A 22,783-nucleotide genomic window follows, 5' to 3' on the forward strand; every position below is an offset into this window, starting at 1 on the left:
GATCAGGATCACAATAAAATCTTAAATTCGCAATAAATGGATTTGTAATTAGTGAAATCCTAATCACGGTCCAATTACGACCTATTACCCACTAAGTAGTTATTACCAATAATATTGATTAGAAGTAATGTTTAGGGGTAGTTGTTGTGCAGATTGTCCATTCGATCTCTCATCTTCCATGATCATGCGATCAATTAATAAACAACATTTATTTATCTTGGTTGCATGACGCGTGGTGATATTGATCTCAATCTATTCGACCGGTTTGTCCCTCTAGGTGACCGTATGACCATACACTATAAAAAAAAGTAAAATAATTAAACTTCACTATTTAACACGATGACTTGATTTTTATACCTGTCATTTAATTTTTTCTATAATTTGATAATGAAGTTTTAATTAGGAATGAAAAATAAAAAATTAGTACATGATAATATATATATATATATATATATATATATATATATATATATATATATATATATATAATGGTTAAAATTTATGATGAATATTTAATTAGTATTTACGAGTATGGATATATAATTATATGTTTGTTGATGGAATTTACAATATTATGATATCATGATTCATGGTATCTGATCCTTGGATATCAACTATCAACTAATAATTATTAGTAAATTTTTATAAAAAAAATAAAGTTATAAAATAAAATCATTAGTAAAAAAACATTGATTTGATTATTTAAAACTAGATTTCATATATTTTTGTTTTTGTATTTAGATATATGAATTAAAATTATTTTTAGAAAAGATTACATATTTGAAATGCATATTTAAGTGTAACTCTTTTGATTTGATTTTTAAAAAATTTTATTTTTATTTTTATTAATATTTTAGTGAGTAATTTAATTTAAATTATTACTTAAAATTAATTTTTATATAAATTTAGATTTTGAAAATCTAATTTTAAAAAAAATTATTTAAGATTTGAAATGTATATTTAAAAATATATATATATATATATATATATATATGTGTGAATATTTATGGGTATTGAGAGTGTAAAAAAATATTTTTTTATAATTATCCGACAAATTATGTCACAAGTAATAGCATATATAGAAGCCGGTTATGAAAAAGGAGAAATTTAGAATGATTAGAGCAATTGAGGGACAAGAGAGACATAAAGGCTCTAATAAAGCCAATTTCCAACTCACCAAACTCGAAAAAGCTGTAAGTTAAATTTCTGGTCACATAACCAATAGCTGCATTGATTTCCCACTTTAATTTATTATTGTGCAAAGTTGCAGTAGGTGCATTCCTTTATTGGGGACTGGGAAATTCCAAACCACTGGAGGAAGACACGCACAAAGAATTTCACAAACAAACACATAACATCTCTTTTCTTTTTTCTTTTTTTTTAATTTTATTTTCCTTTCATTCTTTTCTTACATTACACTGGTACTGTCACCAACATTCTCAAACCCCAAATACTGGGAAGAAAGAAAAACATAGTTCCAAAACACTAATATACAGTGTAGTATAGTGTAGTGAACCGAAACAAGACAGTATATGCAAAAACACAAAATAAGCATCAGGACAATCATCTCCCAAGAACCCATCCAAAAAAGCAAAGCCGCTGCATCGAACGAAAGCAACAAAGTCACGTCACATGCCATCCATGTCACCGTGCAAATGATCAATCTGATCATGTAACTCTCATGATGTAGCAGCCAAAAATATGCGGAAGGTTTTGTTCATGCGAGATGACAAAGGTTGTTGTTTTGAAAAATGCAATATTGTTCATCTGCTCCAGGAAGTATGATATGGGGACTCAAGATATGCCATTTTTTTCTGCAAGTTGAGATCTTTGTAGAACTTCTTAATGAATTCTTCGGCTGCGACGTCGACTTGGCTATCCCCGTCGTCTTTGAGAGGGAAGGGTGAGTCGGTGACTCTGAGTTGTTTGCCAACGGGGCTTTTTCCGAAGGCGGGGAAGGGTGAGTTGTTGGCGTCGTTGTTGAGGATTTCGAGAACCTTCTGAACGGCGGAGAGGGTGGAAACGTCGTGGTGTTGGGAGGGTTTGGAGAAGCGGTGGTTTTTGTGGGTGCGTTTGACGGCGTGGAAGGGGATGGCGGGGCTGTTGCTGCAGCTGAACTCGTAGTCGCGTGGGGAGATGAAGGTGGCGTGGTTGTGGTTGGAGCGGCAGGTGAAAGAGGCCATGATGTAGTGGTGGTTGAGCATGAGGTTGTTCACCAAGGCTTTCTTCCCACGCTTCAGCATGAGATGGAACTCCGCCATTATTTTGCTCTTCGCTATGCCCTTCCTCAACATGAAGAACATCACACGTATGATGTCCCATACCTTCTTCGCCACCACCTGCGTGCTTCCCTCAATTTCCATTTTCTCACTCTCTTTTGTGTTTTTTTTTTCTTCTTTTTATGTCTAAATGCTTAAGGGAGTTAGAGAGAGAGAGAGAGAGAGAGAGAGAGAGAGAGAGAGAGAGAGAGAGAGAGAGAGAGAGAGAGAGAGATTTGAATGATTAGAATGTGTTTTGGTATGCAATGGGAGAGGGGGTAGGAGCTATTTAAAGGAGTCAGTGATGTGCAAGTGTGTTGTTCTTATTATTATCTCATTATCATTATTTATTCTTTTTTTATAACAGTTAATTTAAAATTTATGTTTATTAATGGAATGAAAATGTTTAAACGGGATATTATGGTTTAGAAATACAACCGCGACAAATCTCCACAGCCATATTTAACAATTATAAACCTATTTGTATCTTTAGCATAATACATCATTACTCTACGTTAAAAAAAAATCAATCATTATAAACAATATACACGATAATTTATTTTTATTTTATTTTTATTTATCAATGAATAAAAGATAATTAAAACAGTGCAAGTAATTATATACAAAATACATAATATATATATATATATATATATATATATATATATATATATTCTTCAGATGATCGTGTATGATATTGGACGAGACAATAAATGAAGTTTTTCCAAAAAAAATAAATAAATAATGCCACCAATGATTGAGATAACGAGTGGGACACAATTATTATGAGAGAATGAACAAAGAAAGAGAAGAAACGAGAGAAGAGAGAAAAACGTAATAAACTCAAAGCTAGAGTTTAAAGATGTTTGTTAATTAATGTTCTATTTTTCTATTATACTACACATCTTTCACATGAAAAGTCGTTATTATAATGCATGAATTAAAAAAATATATTTATTACATATGCTATTTTAATCAATATTTATGAGAATTTGTATTTTAACGATAAACAAAAAAACTATAATTACTTCATAGGTTGATATTTCCATCTCTTTTTCTTTCAAAATTTGCTACATTACCTTAATTTTTAAAAGTGATCATTTGCGAACGATACTCGGGTTGAAACGTTGCGATGAAATTTTAAATTTGTTAAGTAATTTTTTGTGTTCTTACTAATAATTTCCAGTTTAAAGAATTGAAGACTAATAAAGTTTATTATCATAATGATTCAACAAGTTTCCTTAGAAAAAGAAATAAGATTTCATATAAGTGATTTTGATTATTATATATGTTGGCAAGAATACAAAAACTGACAATTTAAAAGCTGGTTTTAGTTTACTAATAAAATAAAAAATATTAAATTAATTATTTACTTCTTAGGCATAGTTTACGCATATGAAAAATCTCATTTACTACTATTTGTTGTACTTCGCATAATTTATGATAAAAATTATTTTATTGACCACTAAAAATTTCAATTATCAACACCAGTTAAACAAACACCAATAAAAGGATTGATAAAGATTATATATGATAGATTGGAGAAGGTGAGAGGAAATTTATATGACAATGACAAAAATGGTTATTTAAAAGCGTGCCATTGATGTTGGTAGGTTGGTGCATTACAAGGAATGGACGTTGGAGTTTACTCGAAGGTCTCTCTGATGGAAACCCATGTTTATTTATTTTATTAAACTGCATTTTTACACTTTAATAAAATTATTAAGAGGACTTCGTCGATATCAACTCCATTTCTTAAATAGAGTTTTAAACTTAAAATTTATGCATAAAAACCATAGCTAATAAAATATATCCTACCAGAAATAATTAATCAATTATTTTAATAAAAAATATTTTAATCTAACGAAAATTAATTAGAGGTAAATAGACAGATTTGCATACCAAAAACAAATAATTAGAGACGTTATTTGAGATTTTTAGCCAAGTATTGTTGCCGTGTTGACTAGGTATTGATTAAATGTATTTCAATACGTGTAATTTTTGTAACAATAATTTAAATTAGTAGATAATATTATATTAATTATATCATTCTATAGTACACATGATAGATTTTACACTAAATCTCTAACTTGATAGTAGAAAACAAAGCTTTATCGTGAAAATATAAATAGAAAAAATAATATTCAAATTTCTCTTAAAAATTCAAAAATAATTTTCGACTATAAATCTCTAATTATCAACATATTGGTAAAAATACAAAATCAAGTTTCATAGAATATCTTTTAAATTTCGATATGATTCAATGATTAAAAAGGGAGAATTTAAAAAAAAAAACTTAAAAAACAAAATAATATTATGTTAAACTCTTTAAAATTGTGAAAATGACTTTTTTAAACACAAACCTATAAAGGAAGATCTCGACAATCAGGTTGAAGAAATATGTGTTACAAATCATGTGTAAAAATTTTTAGATTAATCTAATGGTTAACAGAGTAGAAACCTGAGTTTTATCAACATAATTCCAAACAAACAGTAATGTAGTGATTTTCATATTTATCTCAAAATTGCGAAAATTATTTCTCTAACCACAAACCTCTACTTATCAATCATAGTAGTTAGATTGAAGAAATAAGTAAAAAAAAAGGTTTTACTAAAACTACACACATTTCGATGTTTAATATCTCATTTTATTAACTCATGAGTTATTCAAAGGAGAATTTACTATTACAGTTTTTGTCAAGATAACTCATAACTTTAAATAACTAAAATATTATAACATAAATAAATAAGATCAAAGTATATAACAAGAATCAATTTAAGCCACAATAATTCACACAATACTTACTAAGGAGATATCAAACATATATGAACATACTGAATAAACCTAAACATGTATTTGAAAAAAAATTATTTCTCTTACCTTAAAATAGCTTGTACAAGTAAAAATTTCAGAGTTATTCCTAAACTATTTTGAATTTTGATAAAATGTTTCTTATTTCTTCAATTTCAATTTGATGAACTAGATTTTAACTTGAAAAATAAAAAAAAAATATATTTAGTTTGTGTAAAGACAAATTAGTAAAAAAGAAACTTGATAACCTTACTTCTTACAACTACTTACATTATATTAAGTATTATTATAAATTTCCTATATACACTCATAAAGAATTTGACAAAAGAAGAAACAATCATGTTTCTTTTACTATATACCATAAACATGTTCACTCATTAATATTTAAAAATATATTGTGTAAATGGACAATGAAAACAAACATGATACACATCCTCACAAGTCTTATAATCTTTACCGTCAAGTTCCACTTATATATATTCTGCGTCATTTGTTTCTGACCTTATTATTCGAGGAAAGTGTGATATGTCAACACGTAGTTTACTGTTTAAATTACATTTTGGCTTATTGAAATTAAATAAGTTAACATGATTTACATACATTTTACTTGAGATACGTTTTTAAGATGTACGCGACTTTTTTTTTTTGTGAGAAATCAATTATATTAATAGACGTTTTCTGGAAAGTATGTATGAAAATTAAAATCACGAAAGAAAGAGTAGCGTTTGATCACCGGAAATAGATTAGACACTACAAGGTGTTTTTTACTAATTAGTTAAACCATAAAACAATTTTAATTTATTATTTATTTCATTACTTTTGCTCGTTAATTAAAAATGTTTATACTATAATATAAATAATAAACCACCAGCATTACAAAAGGTGTCACCAGTGAATAATGCCCTGTTTGGACCAATTTCAGCACTGCAAAAACAAGAGATCCATAATCGTCTTGCAATCCCTTTCAAATATCGAGAGGTGTGATCGCTCCAGCCATTAATTTTCTGTTTACGTTTCATATACAACTTCACAGTGTAATAAAATTTTGATATCAACATTTTCAAAATTAAAATCCCAACAACACTGAAAAACCATATAATTTTTGCACCTCTCGATTACAATAGAAAAAATATGAGTCACGACTAGAGAGAATAATGTAGGTTATTTAATATGTGTGTATCGTTATTAGTGTCACTTAACGAACACCACTAAAAATATCTCACGGCAAAATCGCAATCATCGGTCATGAATAGAACAAGTACTTTGGAAACGTGGCATTCTGGTGTTCTCTTATACGACCAGAGAAAACATAATATTTTAATTTAATATGTGTGATTGGGAAAACATTAGAAGTTTAAAAATTAGAGTTTTAATTTAATGATTTCATTGACAGTGAGACATTGTAACACAATTGACACAAATTATCGAAAAACAAAATGCTTATACGTATTACACCTAAAATTTGTCTTATGTAATGTGTCTCTATCTCCCCATGTATCGTGGCATTCTAATATCTAGCGTTGAGTATTTAGGTACGAAAGATCAATTCTCACATTAATTCAGAACAAATGAGTGTAGATAATTTACAAGAGACAAAAATAATTGAAAATAGAATATATCTAGCCTCCTCTTTATAAAAATGACTATATTTAATTATAGCTAATTTGTTAGCTGAATTGGATTTTAATGGCAATTGAATGTCCAATTCAATGTTTAAGTAGAATTTTCTTGGATGCCAGAACTTATACATTTTTATAGAGGAATTATAAATTTATACGTTTTCCAATGATATAAATTTAAGTTATTTATTGTTCTATGACATACTTTCTTTAAGAATTAATATTACATAATTTATGTTATTATTATTATTTGTTATATAGTCGATTAGATAAATTACTAATCCAATTTATATTTTTTTATTACAATTTGATATTTTGAGTCAATTAACACTAATATACGGTTAAGGACTTTTTAATTATGTTATTTTGGATTTTTTTTTCGTTTGTTTTAGGATTGATATTAATGTGGGACACATAAATTTAAATAGAATGAAAAACACTTAACATAATTTTATGTTAACTTGTACAATATTTAACATAAAAACAGTTATTTACATTAGATTATACCATGTTTGACGTAAAAAAAATCTAATGTTTTTATACATTAGATTGTACAATATTTATGTTAAACTGAATTTTATTAAATAAAATTATGACATATTAGTACAAATATTTTTGCGTAAGATAAAATTCCGTTCACCTATATCTAATTAAGTTTTGTTTCCATTGAATCTTTTTATGAAAAAGTTGTTTTAAGTTCTTCAACTTTGTTTACATTGTTACAGAGAGAGTGAGAAAGTAAAGTAATATTTTATTTTTTAATGCAACAAGTAAAATGTTATTATTATAGAGGATAAGAATATATAGATGGAGGAGTTTCCTTAGCCTAGTCCTCTTCCAAGCAAAAACCTTTGACTTTGAATCATGTCTTAGACTTTAGACACTTTACTTTATAAAAGCATCTAGATAAGAGCAAGACAATTTCGAAGGGATAACACATGCTTCACTTTTCCAATACTTTACACAATTTAAGCCATTATTATAATTTCAACACTTGTGTGTTGGATTCACTTTAGAATATAATGGAAACATATATTAGATTACCATTTTAATAATAACAACAATAATGTAACTAAAATATTTCAATTTTAAAATATATTTTTTTTTCTTAATGAAAATTGTAAGTGTTTTCTCTTTTTTTCTCACTTTATCGTTAAAATGTTTTGTAATGACATATGCAAATAGGACTTCTATTCTGATAGTAGTATACAATGGTAAGCATGTGGAAAGTGACCATAAATCAAGGGATTAATTAATGTGGGATTCAAGCATATATACGATATATTGAATAGTATAAATAATAAGTTGATGGTGTGGGTAATACCTTCCACGTGATTTTTGCCTTAGGTAGTGCTTTATATGAAAAATATTAAAATATTTTGTTATTTCCTTTTATTCTTCCATGGCTTAGTACCTTGCAGCTTATTTCCTTTCATTTGTACTGCAAAATGACAATAAATAATTAAATTTCATATAACTTAGATTCTCAGTGCCTCATTTTGTATTTTAAATTAGAAAGGATTGTTTTTCTCTTGAATGTATTCTTTTAATGTATGATAAGTGTTCAGATTAATATGAATTTAAAGGGCTACTAGACACTTATGAGGTATGTAAATGATTAATTAAACGAAAAATTGAATAACTAGGAGTTTTAATTAAGTGTGGATTTATGATAAACAACATAAAAACAAGAAATTAATTAAGAGTGTATAACTTTAGTTAAATAAATACGAACAATTGAATAAATAATTATGAAAAATATGAGTAATTTATACAAAAAATATCATGAATAAAAATCAAATGTCCATATTTTTTATTATTTTTTTTTCATTGGCATTATAAAGATTTTCATTTGTGAAATAAATATGATGAAAATATTTTGAATGTATTATTTATAATTTTTTCCAGCTCTATAAAATATTTTATCAAATTCCAATCTATGTAAACCCATTTTAAGGATTATTTTGCAAGAGACATTTATGAAGTTAGTATTTTTTTTTTCTATAACTTCTCTCTTTTTTTTTTTATCTTTAGCTGTGTATCGAATAGTGCAACCTTATATTACAATGGCTTATGTATTAATGGATCTTCAACAAATGTTTTAGAGATATAAAAATCTTTATATAAATTTATAAAAAAGATTAGATGTCAAATATATAAAATATATTTAAAAAAATTAAATATATATATATATATATATATATTAATTTATATAAATGTAAAAGACAATTGGGGGCCTGACTTGAGCAATAACTTTTTGTTGTATGTTTTAAAAAATATTTGTCTTCTTCTACTTTTTTTTAAAACATTAGCTACATATTAGTTCTTTATAATCACATTTGGTCACAATAGAATTTGAAAATTGATTTATTAAAAAATTTGTCAAGATTCCTAAATTATCTTATATAACTTATTCATAATGTCTAGTAGTAAAACGTGTCTTTTTGTATTGGATAATCTCAGTAGAACATTTTATTTAAGCACATTTCACACAAAAACTAATTTCAGTTATGTATTATATACAAAAACCTGTTGATAAATAAATTAGAGTTGTTGTTGAACTGAAACATTTGAATAGTATGTTAATCAGAGTGTATTATTAAAAAACCTCATATTATAGTATCTGTGATAGTAAATTCTGTCATAAACATATTGAATCATGTTGCTTTAGCATGGTAATTCTTTCTTATTTATTTCTTCAATTATTTTACATAAATTGTTCATAACTTTTCTTTTATTGCTTTGCATTTGCGTGACATATAGTTCTAGGGTGAGATCATTCCAATTATATGCAACATATAACTTAAATTAGCCTTTTCTTTTAACTGAATACTATAAATCTCTCTCTCAATAAATTGATCCAAATATTAACAAATATTTCCCTAGATGTTTTCTTCAAAACGTGTTTCTTCCAATTTCATTTTTACTAACATTAAATAGCTTAATGAATAAAACGAGTTTTAGTTGTAATGCATGACTTTCAAGGATGTAGTATATATTTTATTTACCAAGAAAAAAAAAAGAGAGTTTTAGTTGTAACGCGTGACTCTTGACAACATAATATTTTCATAAAATAATATATTAATTATAAAAATATTTAAAATATACATTATCAAACCTGTCTTGCCATGGACTTCTTTTTTGTCTTTGTAATAATAAAAAGGTGTTTATAAACAAATTCATATATAATTAAACACAAAGTTTTCCTATTCATTTTACTTCTCCTTATCAGTAAAGAAGAAAGAAAAAGATAGATGTATCATAAATTCGAGTCTTCCTATTAAAAAACTAACATATTAATAATTTTTTTTTTATAAAAAAGTTACTTCTTTTGTTTCTCAAGGACATTTTTTTAAATTAACAATACAGAAACTTTTGGTTGAGTTAATTACTGATAATTTGTTTTTAACAAAGGTTTTTTTAGCTAAATTTTCAATAATTTTTATTTTCTTAACTTTGTTGGAGGTTTAATTAATAAGCTGGAGGTGTCAATAGCAACATAGGAAGTTGATCCTATGGAAGTTTCTTCCTATCTTCCTACACCTTCGTAAGTTTTTTGTGCACCTCGTAAAAAGAAACTTCCTATTTTGTCTTCTGTGAATTGTGTTGGAAATAAAAATGAACTCTGGATTATATAATCCCAAAGTTATTTAGTTTTAGGATTATATAATTCTGAAGTTATTTTCTATTTTAAAATTATATAATCCAAAAATAAAATAAAAAATGCTTTTCGAATTATGTAATTAGAAAAGAATAAAATGAATTTTTTATATGGGAGCAGGAAGAAAATTATGGGGGTGCAGTAAGAAACTGAGTCCATCAAGAAAAAGTAAATCACTGAAGGGAAGGCTTAATAAGTGGTTTGAATTCTGAAATTTTGGCCGAATGATTTCTTTGACTTTCTCTAGTTGCGTGTCGGAGAATCCCGTCCCAGGATTATTTTAGATGGCGACAAAATGTAAACTGCTACTTTTGGGTTCTCCCAACTACTCTTCTTGGTTTTCTGTACTTTCAAAACCATTCATTTTGATTTTCTTGTTCCAACTACAATTTTAAAGTACAAATAGACTGAACAACCGTAATCCCACACAACAAATAACAAGATCACTTCCTCAGCTAAGAAAATAAGGCAAAAGGTAAATTACTCGATAGACCACTCCGTTTCTTGCTTCTCTTTCTTTTTCTGTTGAATTTTCTATACCTCTGCAATCTTTTATTCTTTCTTTCTTCTTGTTTTCATCAACCATCATGCTCAAATTTCTTTCTTGGATTAAGTAGTTTCTCATGAAATTAAATGTTCTTGGGAATCATGTTTGGGACATCAAAGGGTCCATGAATGTGCATATCGACTTGATGATTGTCCTGGTTGAGATTCTAAGAGCATCTGCCATGGAAGAAATACTTCTCCGCCGCGTTTGAATGAATTGGTTTCACTTGTTTGACTTTTTATTTCTTGAATTTTGTTTCAAGTCAGGATTATTAGAGTACTTTTGGCGGTGCCTGCACATGCGCCTCTTATCTTTCTGTAGCTGTACTTGTTTTTATCTAAAACTTTCTTTAATGTAATTGTTTGTAACCGGACTTGTTTATCTAATTGTTTATTGGAATTGCTTATACCCTCTTGCTGGTTTTCAAGATTTACTAGTAGTTTTACTTTTCCGGAATTAATGCAAGAACGTAGATGTTAAATATTTATTTGATTGACAGAGATTCTGAATCATATGCAGAAGAATGGAGTATCAAGCTTTTGGCAGGGCCCAGAGACCAAAAGTTGCTATTATAAAGCAGGCATTGAAGGTGATGCTAGTTTTGGCTGTTGGTTCCTGGATGTTATATCAGATCAAGCAATCAAGAAATGATAGAGAGAACTATAGCGATGAAACCAACCTTGTTGGAGGACATGGAGCTAAATTGTTAGGGCGTAAAGGGATCCTACCACGCGTATACGAAATAGATTTTCCTGACTCGGGAAATGTAGACTCTGCAGGAGAAGCTAAAGAGTCAAGTAGTGGCAGCGATGATGGATCAGAATCATCTGACGGAGCCAAGGAAGATAAGGCTGAAGCAGAGCTTGTAAATATCAATGAGAAATTCAGCACGAGAGAAAGAAAAGAAGTGGAACTTGAACCAAAAACTCTACCTGAGGTGTTATCTGAAAATCAATGCAGAGATTCATCCAAAACAACAGTCGGAAAGGTTGGTTTAGAATCAAGGAGTAGTGAGTCAGGTCACAAAAAGCATGGCATTGAGAAATACCCAAAAAGATCAAAAGTAAACGATTCTAAAAGTAATGGCATAGAAAAAGAAGTACAACTCAGGAAACAGCTATATGATGAGCATGTTAGACAGAATGCCACATTAGATTTCTCAGAAAAGGAGAATGATGGAGATGAAGGACCAAAAATAAGAGAAAAGGAAACCGGGATACATAAAAATGTGGTGGAGGGTGCCACGAATGCTGAATTGACAGAGGAAATAGACGAGGTCCAAAGCTTTCATGATGAAAATGGTGCCCCACCTGATGTTAATGAAACTGAGATAGTGGTATTTGGTCGGGCACACATTGTGCATGAAGAAAATCTGTCAAATGTTAGTAAAGGAAGTTGGCTAAGAAAACACATTTATGAGGTCACACACGTAGAAGATAACACCGTTGAAGTGAATCCGGAAACATCAAAGAACGATGCTGATGAAGAAACTAATGCAGGAAATATTAGTGCTCATTACGATACTTCAGGCATCAAACACATTTCAGAAATCGGTGAAGCAGATAGCTAGTTGGTTTAATGAGATTATGTTTCTCATCTTTGTAAACCATAGTTCATAGATGCCACTTTTCATTAGTGAAAAAAAATAAAATACAGAGCTGTAAGGGGTGAGTTTCTAGGCTATAGAGTTTTTTTAATTCATGACTATGTATGATGTAATTATACATAGGGAATTGTAACATTTTAGATCACTAGCTGCTGAATTTGGCCAAGGACCTCGAGGTTTCATTTAGATATGCAGCTTTGTTTTCGTTGGATTTGAAAAACTGTATAGGCCAAAATAACTGTAATTGTTGTGAATGATACATTTTTGTTTTGCAGCTACATTCAGCTTTGTTTAAGTAAGTTGGTTTTCATTGCAAATCGGTGACAAGGATTTAGATTCCCATGATTTCTAATTTTATGAATGGAAAACACATTTTGGGAGAATGTTGTATCTCCAAGTATTTTATTCGGTCCTCAAAAGTAGTTTTCTGATATGATTGGCAATTCCTACAAATGGGTTCACAGGTATGAAGTCAACACACTCCATTTCTGGTAGCTGTTGGTGGACATATACGAGGCACTATTAGCAGAAATAAAGAAAGAATAGATGAAAATCTGATATATTGACGCAATAATAAAAGATACCGATGATATGCTGTAAAGGGTTTGAGGTAAGAGGTGATGCCTTATTCCTAAATCCTACTCTTTTTGGTCTGAAGGACGTAGTTCATAATGAAAATCACATTTTGAGAGTTGCAATACGTTGTAGGCTTGGCTGTAGTCCTTATTACTCCGTAATAATGCAAAAAGGTGAGAAAAAGGTAAATAGAAAGAGAAAACTTTAATTGCATTGGCTCTAAATTTGGCAGCCACTCACCCACACCTACCCAGCAGCCTCCCTCTATTCGTTACAGCACTGCATTGATTGGGATTCTCCAAAAGGCAAACGAGAACATAACTAAGTTATCACTAAAAGCTAATGTCTTTGTTCCACACCCAACTTCATCCGTGTATACACTCATGGAGTGGAAGAGACAAGTATGAAGGAAAGAGGGAGTATCCGTGTGATTGACATAATGAAACTGCAACCAGAATGAGAGAAAAAATGTAAAAATTACAGTAAATATCGTCTTAGGTTTAGGAATCGACATTATTTGACTATAAGTAATAATGAAGTATGTTTTTTTTTAACTAACTTGTGGAACGAATCTTGATAACATCTATGTTAAAGATGAGAATTCCATATACTAAATCAGAATAACATTCTCCTACAAAAATATTTGGTGACTACCAAATATGCCATTAAATTAACTAAATATCCGTTTTTTTTACTTGCAGACAAAGCACCTTGATAGGCAATTTCGGGGAAATTGAGTTTTAAAAAAGTGAAAATATTTATTGTCAGACTAAAAAGATCGAGTGGTGGATATTTTTACGAAACTCAATTATTTTAAAAGTGAAGAGAGTGCTTGGAATTATACAAATTTGATTTTTTGAGGCTTCTTCCCGCACCCCTTGTTTTCTTCATGCACCCCAGATTAGTAATGGCCATAAGACTATTGATTTTTACTAGGTTTAGGTTTGTGGTGGAGGAGTAATGGGAGCTGGATTGTGAAGGAGAGGTGTAGGTTATGTGTTCCACTTAACATTGTTATCAAGAATGCTCCACGCAAGATTCCATCACACATCATACAAACAACAAAGGTAACAGCTTCTATTCCATCTCTTTCATCCTTCTTCTTCTCACTAAATATAATTTTTGGTATTATCTTCACACCACGATTGATGTTGACTTTATGGACCATGGTTTCCTTGTGTATTTGATGACAACTCTTCTCCACAAGATCAAGAAATTTATCCAAGTTTGTTGCCCATGAGTTAAGAATATCATGGCTATCTTTTGCGGTTTGGAAACTGACTTCCCATTGGCCTATCAATCTTTGCCACCAGCGCCTTAGATACTATCATATATGAAAAATGCCTCTCAACTTGTTGAATTTTGTATGAAGTATAAACCATAATCATCACTCAGAAACAAAAAAACATTTTAAGAAAATGAAATAAATTCGGTACAACACTCATATTCATATGTAACAAAATAAACTATTAGAAGAATACACAAACATCAATAAGATCTGAGTCCAACCATACAAGTGATTAACACTACTTCCTCTATCAAAAATCTTAAAGCAATGAGTCAATAAGTCTTTCATCTTTATATACTGTCATACTCTCTTATTTCTATCTAATGTGAAACTTAGACTCCCTGAATTCCCATCAATAACACCATAACCATTCAAAAAAAAATCTCCACCGTAACACTTAACTTAAAAGCACACGACTAGAATCACAAACCTGTACGCTGAGACACAAAAACTCTACAAGTTTATTCGACGTAATTCTTGCTTACTATTTTAAAGCCCGATTGTCTTTGTGTGTGTCAGATTATAAAATTCAATTATATGAAGTCATGTATGTTTATAGAATTTTAAAATCCAATTGTGTTTGTGTTGGATTTTGAAATCTAATAATGTGAAGTTATGTATATTTATCGGATTTTGAAGTTCGTTATTTGTGTATATTGAATTTCAAAATTCCATTATCTGAACGTATCCTATAATTTTGTTATTCTCTATGTTAACTAAAACACGAAATCCAATTGTCTTTCACTATAACAAGTATCTTTAATTAGATTTCACACTTCACTATGCCCTTGTTACACATGAACAAAACCTACACCCTCCTCCACAATTTTGGCCCATTACTCCTCCACAATAACCTAAACTTGGTCAAAGTGCCAAGTTCTTTAGGCCATTATGAAAAATTTGGGAATGCAGGAAGAAAACAACGGGTGCAAGAAGAAACCCCCTTGTCTTTTTGAGGAAAAATTAGATTAAGTTATGAGTGTTTCTCCCTCCACCATCACCAATTGCTTCCTGTACCACCCCATACTTAATTTACCCTTGATATAAAACGGATATCAACATTCGTTTCACCCCATACCCAATTTTTTAATTAATTATATTCAACGGATGTCCGTTGACGGTTGTGACAACATTCGTTTAAGTATTTTTTTTTTTAGTTTTTTAAATATTATATTTTAATTAGTTTATAAATTACTTTTATTTTTCATTTTTTTATAATATATTACGAAAATTAATTTTATTTTATTCAATTAAATAATTATTATTAATTTAATAAAATAATATTTATATATTAATTTAAAATATATAAATTAATAAACTAAAAAAAAACTACGGATGTGGATCGTTAAGGTGGCACATCCGCTTCATTTATAATATTTATATTATAATAATTAATTAAATAATAATATATAAATTAAATTAATAATAATTATTTTATTAAATAAAATAAAATTAATTTATATATAATTATTTAATAAAGTTTAAAAAATTTAAATAATATTTATCTATTAATTTAAAATATAATAAATTAATAAACTAAAAAAAAATAAAAAAACCTTACGGATGTAGCCACATCCATTAACGAATGTGGCACATCTGTTTACTTAATAATATAAAAAATATTAAATTAATAAATGAAAAACTAAAAAAAAACTTGAACGGATGTAGCATATCCGTTGAAGTATTTTTCTTCAACGAATATCGACATCCGTTGAAGAAAAAATGTAGGAGTGTAAGATATTTTAAAATATAAAAGATAATTTTGAATTTTTCAAAAAATGTGGTGTTACATAGAGCAATGTGGGGTGGTGTAGGGAGTAACCCTCTCAAGTTATTGTTTCTTTATTGGGCCGCAGATCACTTTATCACCAAGTAATTGGTATTGAGTGTTTCATCCTACACCTCCAAGATCTCATCCTGCACCTCCAAAAATTCCACTTTTAACCTTCTGGCATCTCATCCTGCACCTCCATTTTTTTCAAAACTTTATTTTTAACTTTAATAAATATTTTTCCATTTTCTTTTCTTTTTTATTAAAAATAATCTTCACTATCTTAAAAATAATTTAATTTAATTTAATTTAAAATTTAAATATTATTTAAAATAATTTTGTATTTTAATAATTATTAAAATATAATTTATATTATAATAATAGTTATATTAAAAACATAAAAATAAAATAAAAATAATAATAATAATAATAAAAAAAATAATAATAAGTTTGATTTAATATATTCAAATATATTAAATTATAATAAAATATTAAAATAAATTAAATAATTATTAAATTTTAAATAAAAGTAAATATTTTAAAACACTTATTTATATATTAAAATTTATAAAATATGTTAATGCTTGTGCTTTTTATTTAAAATTTAATAAATATTAAACTTAAATAAAAATTATAATATTACTTATTATATTTTTATATTTTAATAATTAATAAAATATAATTTATATTTTTAAAATAGTTCTATTAAAAAAATTGAAAAATAATAACTAAAATAAAAATAAAAATGAAAATAAAAATAATACTTAATATTATATTTAATATATTTAAATATATTAAATTATATTAAAATATTAAATTTAATTTAATAATTATTAAAATTTAAAAAAACAAAATTTTGAAAATTTTGTTAATCGGATATAGATATCCGATAAGTTATGTATCGGATATCCATATCCGCTAAAGAATGATTTTTAAAATTTTATTTTATATATAAATTTTAATAAATATTTAATTTAATTTAATATTTTATTATTTTAATATAATTTAGTATAGTTAAATGTTTTATTTAATATAATTTTATTTGTTATTTGATAAATAATTATTTTAAAATTTTGTTTATTATTTTAATTTTAATAATTATTTAATTTAATTTAATATATTAATATAATTTAATGTATTTGAATATATTAAATATTTTATTTAATATAATTTTCTTTTCTGTTATTATTTTTATTTTAATTATTTTATTTTTATATTTTTAATATAACTATTATTATAATATAAATTATATTGTAATAATTATTAAAATATAAAATTATATTAAATAATATTAAAATTTTAAATTTAATTATTATTAAGGTGGTGTAGAGTCTTTTTAACAAAAAAAAAAGAAAAGAAAATAAAAATATATTTATTAAAATTAAAAATAAATTTTCTTATAAAGTTAAAAGTGTAGGATGAGATGTCAAAAGGTTAAAAGTGTAATTTTGGAGTTGCAAAATGAGATCTTAGGATGAATTGGTATTTTCTTAAAAAACAAACTATTGATTTGAAAGAACGTGTGGCAGAGCCACGCAATTTAACTTCCTTATTTTACTGCACCGCCATTATTTCTTAGGAACTAAGTTTTTGTTTATCTTGATTTTATTATTTTATTGTTTTTGAAAGCCTATAAAAGGCATGAGGCAGTATATATCAGAATCATATTGAGTGAATGAATCATGGAGTGACAATTTTTTTCTCTGCCAACTTCCTTTTCTTCCTCTTCGTGAGTGAATTTAGCTTTCACTTTTCCGAAAACAAAGAGTGTCATTTTTCTTCTCTGTCAAGCAAAAACATTCACTCCATGCATCACAAGGCTGAATTCGGTATAAGTTTAACAGTCATATCTGCGGATCACGCATGAATAAGATTCTCAATCCTCAGTTACAAAGACTAGATTATAACCTTGCAATATGAAAGCTTAAACTAAAAATCAACTTATTCTGTAATTAACAACAGAGAATTTACAGATCAAAATTGATCTACTCTCTGGTGAGCTATCCATACCTTTAATTGGGTCTTCCCCTATCTAACTTGCCCCATTAACACAAAAATAATGGTTATGGAAACATCTTCTGTTTATGGAGTATACATTATTGAAAAATGAAAACATCAATTTGCAAGTCATGGTCAATACAGGCGAAACATTTAGTGTAAATTACTGATGTTTAAAAAAGTATCTTCAATTTGAATTAGTTGTCAGGCTATAAGCAGGAACCTTAGCAAGTTTTCCTTCTTCCATTACCGATCTTATTCTCTCCACCTCCTTCCACAAGCCTCTATTGGCATAGATATTAGACAACACCACGTAAACCCCATCACTCCAAGGTTCCAATTCTTGCAAATGCTTAGCTACCCACTCCGCCATGTCCACATTCCCATATTTTTCACACGCACCCATCAAACACCCCCACACTACCGAGTTTGGCTTCATAGGCATCTGCTCCACCATTCTTCTGGCATCCTCAAGCAATCCAGCTCGGCCCAGAAGGTCCACCATGCATCCATAATGCTGCAATTGGGGTGTTATGCCATAAACATTCTTCATCATATCAAAATAAAATCTCCCTTCTCGAACTGCCCCACCATGCACACAGGCACTAAGCACTCCAATAAAAGTCACATAATTTGGCCTCACCCCAGCCTCCCTCATATGACAGAAGCATTCCAGTGCTTCCCTCACATATCCATGCATCCCATACACCACGATCATGGACGTCCACGACGACACATTTCGTTCCTCCATAGTTGCAAAAACCTTGTAAGCCAGGTCCAGCCGCCCACACTTCCCATACATATCAATAAGCGAATTCAACATCAAAACATCAGTCCTTTCACGAGCTTCAGCCTGGAAAACACATTTATGCACCTGGAGAGCCAGGTTGAGGTCACCAATCTTCCCACAAGCGGAAGTCACATTAATCATGGTCAACCCATCCGGCGCAAATCCCCGCCTCTTCATATCAAGGAATACGCCGATCGCATCCCGGACAAGGCCAGCTTGGGAAAGCCCACCTATTACAGCATTCCAAGAACCAAGCTTCGGGTCAGGATTTTCATCAAATACCATTCGGGCACTTCCAAACTCGCCAGCTTTAAAATACAAACTTAAAAATCCAGTTTCACAGAACTCGTTACATTGCAGTCCAATCTTGATACCAACTGAGTGAACCTGTTTCCCGAGCTTAACATCAAAAGTTTGGGAGACTGCCTTCAGAACAATGGGAAGGGTATAACAATCGGGCAAAACCCCATTCCCCATCATTAAAACATAGATGCGAAGTGCATTACGTGGAGCCTCTAGCCTGGTGTATGATCTTATAATATTGTTCCAATTAAATGGCGCCGGATTGGAGTTAAAAAAATGCGTCCTTAGAACGTGGGCATACAATCGATTCAGTTCCTGTACAGTAGAACAATTACACAAATGAGTAGCTACCAACGCTACAAGGTCGCTTCCTGAATAATCCAGAAGAGATCGAAACGCAGAGTTTTGGGTAGAGAAACAACGACGACGACGAAGGGGGAACGCGAGTTGGAAGAACTTGCGCATAGACATAACAGTGTCCTTGCGCTGCTACATGCTATATGCATGGCAAGGCATGTGCGCCGAAAAAACAAGCCTTTTCTTTCGTTTACATTGAGCGAGGTTTTCAAAAACCAAGACTAAGGGCATTTTAGGTAGTATGCAATTATAAAGAGTGTAGGGAAAGGCCCTAAAAAAATAGCAGGCCTCATTCCTGGCCCAGCCCAGATGGCCCGACAGGTATAAGAAAAAATTAAACAGTTTGAGTTGCATTTTGCAGGGCAGGGCAAGGCAATGTGTTCTTTTGGTTGAAGCAGAAAGTGAAATTGGAATCTTCTTTAATTGGAAGATGGAGGAGTCGGTAGAATCAATAGCGGTTCCGGATCACGACGAAGACGATCCTTCATCAACGATTTTGGATCTCAGCAGTTACCAGCTCCACGACCTTGACTCGGTCGAGTTGCCTCCCACTCTCACCGAGTTGGACCTCACCGCGAATCGCTTGTCCACGCTGGACCCGCGCATAGCCAACCTCTCCCATCTTAAGAAGCTCTCACTGCGCCAGAACCTCGTCACCGACAACGCCGTTCTCCCTCTCTCTTCCTGGAGCGCCCTCGCGTCGCTCGAGGTATGTTGTCGCTTAAGCCTCTGTTTGGATGGATGAATAACATTTTCTCATACGCGTTTGTTTTAATCTCTTTTTTTCTACATGCAGGAGCTTGTGCTGCGGGATAATCAATTGAGGAACATTCCTGACGTCAGCATATTCCAGAAGCTTCTGGTATTCGATGTTTCGTTCAACGAGATTAGTTCGCTACACGGCTGTGCCAAGGTCTCCGATACGCTCAAGGAACTCTACGTGTCCATGAATCAAGTTTTGAAGATCGAGGAGATCGACCACTTCCATCAGCTGCAGATTCTTGAACTCGGCTCCAATAAATTGCGGGTGTGTTGAGGTTAACGGTGTTAAGTTACCGGGTCTGTGCTTTGTTTGTTCCAATGGGGTTTTTGATTTTTTTTTTGTTTGTGATTCAGGTAATGGAGAATTTGCAGAGCCTTACGAATTTGCAGCAGCTGTGGCTCGGTCGGAATCGAATTAAAGTTGTAAATCTGTGTGGTCTCAATTGCATTAAGAAAATTAGTTTGCAAAGCAATCGTCTCACTTCAATGACGGGTTTTGAGGTATGCTCTCTACCGATGGGGTTGCCCTCAATTTGATTCCACAAATTTATTCTTTAAGGGTAAACTATTCATTTGTTCTCTTTAGTTCCGATTTTAAGTTTTAGTCTCCATACAAAAAAATTATTAAGTTTTAGTTCTTATATGTTTTTTTGTGACTATATAACACCAGCAGAATTAACTTTATGCGTTTGTAGGAACTAACCCTTTTTCTCGTGTAGGAATTAAAACATAAGATGAAGATAAATAGAAGGACTATGTGAATAGTAGGTTAACGCCCCCCACCACACACGCACCCTTTTTTTAGGGTAAAAAAACTATGCATTGATTATTTAAAATGGTTTTGCACTTTCAAACAATCACAAAACAACCATGTTGGTAAGTTTGTTCAATTTTATAATAATCTTAAAAGTCATTCAATTGGTAATTTGTGATTTGGATCTAAGTGTAAAACTGTTTTACATCTGTGCATAACCACTAAACTCTTTATTATTAATTTAGAACTTTATAGTTGCTAATCTTCATTCTGGGATGCAGGGCTGCATAGCTCTAGAAGAACTATACTTGAGCCATAATGGTATTTCAAAAATGGAAGGGTTGTCGACATTAGTCAATCTCCGGGTTTTAGATGTATCGTCAAATAAGTTAACTTCAGTGGATGACATTACGAACCTGACGCAGTATGTCTGCTTCTCCGTTGGTCCATCTTTTTCCCTCCGCACAAATAACTTTTAAAAGACTTACGTCGGTAAATTCATTGCCTTGTTTAATTTATTGCAGATTGGAAGATTTGTGGCTTAACGACAACCAAATAGCATCACTTGAAGGAATTGCTGAGGCTGTTGTTGGTTGTAGAGAGAAGCTTACAACCATCTACCTGGAGCATAACCCATGTGTACGGTTCCTTTTTAGTGTAACGTGTTTGATTCATTTTCTTCTTGAAACCTGGAGCATAACCCATGTTGTTTTATGCATTATACTATGAGTGTTACTTTTTAATTAATCTTGTTAGGGAATTGTGTTGTAGACTATAAAATGGGAATAATCTTATTGAGTTTCATTTAGAAGCTCCCATTGCCACTATTCTATTTGTGGCTTTGACTGGATAAGTAAATGAAGTCTCTGTAAAAAGCATAATTTATAAGTTGTACTGCTATATATTTTCACCATTGAGCCTTTCGACCCTGTTTGTTTGTTATTTTCTAAGCACTGGGTTTCTGGGAGGAAGCTTAATTTGACATTTATATTTATCCTTCAGTGACAGATTCCATGTTATTCCTTGTCTGATGTTTCTTCTTTAGGACTTCTCTGTATATGATGTACTTATTTAGGAACTAATCCTGCTTGTTTCTTTCAGGCTAAATCACCCAACTATACTGCATTCCTCAGGGAAACATTCCCCAACATCGAACAAATTGATTCATATGTATTTTCTTAGAAGTTTCTTGGCTTCAGCCTCTTTGAAATCAGTAACTTTGAAGCTTTGTCCTTGCAGATCCATTTGTAAGTTCTGTATAGTTTGTATGCTGTCATTCTTAATAGTTGCGTTATAGGTTGCACTTTGATCATTTCTGTAATGTATGCAGGTTCCGCTTTGAAAGATTGATGATTTAGCTCTATCCACCTAATGAAGAGAACATGCTTACCAACCATTGGATAATATTGTGGCCTGAACATTTGTTACCTGTCGGATGAATATGCTTGTTATATGTTACTTGTTTTGCAGACCACATTTTTTTTTATTTATATTTATTTTACGACCAATTTTTGAGAAGCATTGTAACGCATTATTGGTGTTGTTTATTATATTTCCTGCCACAGCTTGTGGTATGCAGAGGTGTAGATTAATGATCGTCCAGAGATTCATTGAAATTTGTTTTACTAATTTCTTCTCCATAACAAGTTAATATTAATGGTCATTCTTCAAAACTCTTTTC

The 22,783-nt window shown here is 30.2% G+C and overlaps 4 protein-coding genes across 6 annotated transcripts; 2 read left to right on the plus strand and 2 right to left on the minus strand.

Annotated features, from left to right (window-relative positions):
- Positions 1-1,335: 1,335 nt before the first annotated feature.
- LOC108347212 (uncharacterized) lies at positions 1,336-2,505 on the minus strand. Its single transcript, XM_017586375.2, has one exon. The coding sequence runs from the start codon at positions 2,361-2,363 to the stop codon at positions 1,764-1,766; it is 600 nt and encodes a 199-aa protein (XP_017441864.1). The 5' UTR covers positions 2,364-2,505; the 3' UTR covers positions 1,336-1,763.
- Positions 2,506-10,597: 8,092 nt separating this feature from the next.
- LOC108346973 (uncharacterized) lies at positions 10,598-12,781 on the plus strand. 2 transcript variants are annotated; one of them, XM_017586051.2, is made up of 2 exons: positions 10,598-10,825; positions 11,397-12,781. In XM_017586051.2, the coding sequence occupies exon 2, from the start codon at positions 11,421-11,423 to the stop codon at positions 12,465-12,467; it is 1,047 nt and encodes a 348-aa protein (XP_017441540.1). In that variant the 5' UTR covers positions 10,598-10,825; positions 11,397-11,420; the 3' UTR covers positions 12,468-12,781. The 2 variants fall into 2 exon arrangements, with proteins under 2 accessions (XP_017441540.1, XP_017441539.1); XM_017586050.2 differs by having other exon boundaries at positions 11,417-12,781.
- A 5,281-nt stretch (positions 12,782-18,062) lies between these two features.
- Positions 18,063-19,814, minus strand: LOC108347145 (pentatricopeptide repeat-containing protein At1g77170, mitochondrial). The gene has a single exon (XM_017586293.2). It carries the CDS (start codon positions 19,698-19,700, stop codon positions 18,324-18,326), a length of 1,377 nt encoding a protein of 458 aa, XP_017441782.1. The 5' UTR covers positions 19,701-19,814; the 3' UTR covers positions 18,063-18,323.
- Positions 19,815-19,926: 112 nt separating this feature from the next.
- LOC108346303 (protein phosphatase 1 regulatory inhibitor subunit PPP1R7 homolog) lies at positions 19,927-22,775 on the plus strand. Of its 2 annotated transcripts, XR_008247108.1 has the most exons (7): positions 19,927-20,295; positions 20,383-20,613; positions 20,703-20,849; positions 21,384-21,526; positions 21,627-21,741; positions 22,204-22,349; positions 22,433-22,775. XR_008247108.1 is itself a non-coding variant. In XM_052873343.1 (6 exons), exons 1-6 carry the CDS (start codon positions 20,017-20,019, stop codon positions 22,282-22,284), a joined length of 996 nt encoding a protein of 331 aa, XP_052729303.1. In that variant the 5' UTR covers positions 19,927-20,016; the 3' UTR covers positions 22,285-22,775. The 2 variants fall into 2 exon arrangements, 1 of the variants encoding a protein (XP_052729303.1); XM_052873343.1 differs by having other exon boundaries at positions 22,204-22,775.
- The last annotated feature ends 8 nt before the right edge of the window (positions 22,776-22,783 follow it).

Source organism: Vigna angularis, chromosome 1, assembly GCF_016808095.1.
Source record: "Vigna angularis cultivar LongXiaoDou No.4 chromosome 1, ASM1680809v1, whole genome shotgun sequence".
Lineage (NCBI taxonomy): Eukaryota > Viridiplantae > Streptophyta > Magnoliopsida > Fabales > Fabaceae > Vigna > Vigna angularis.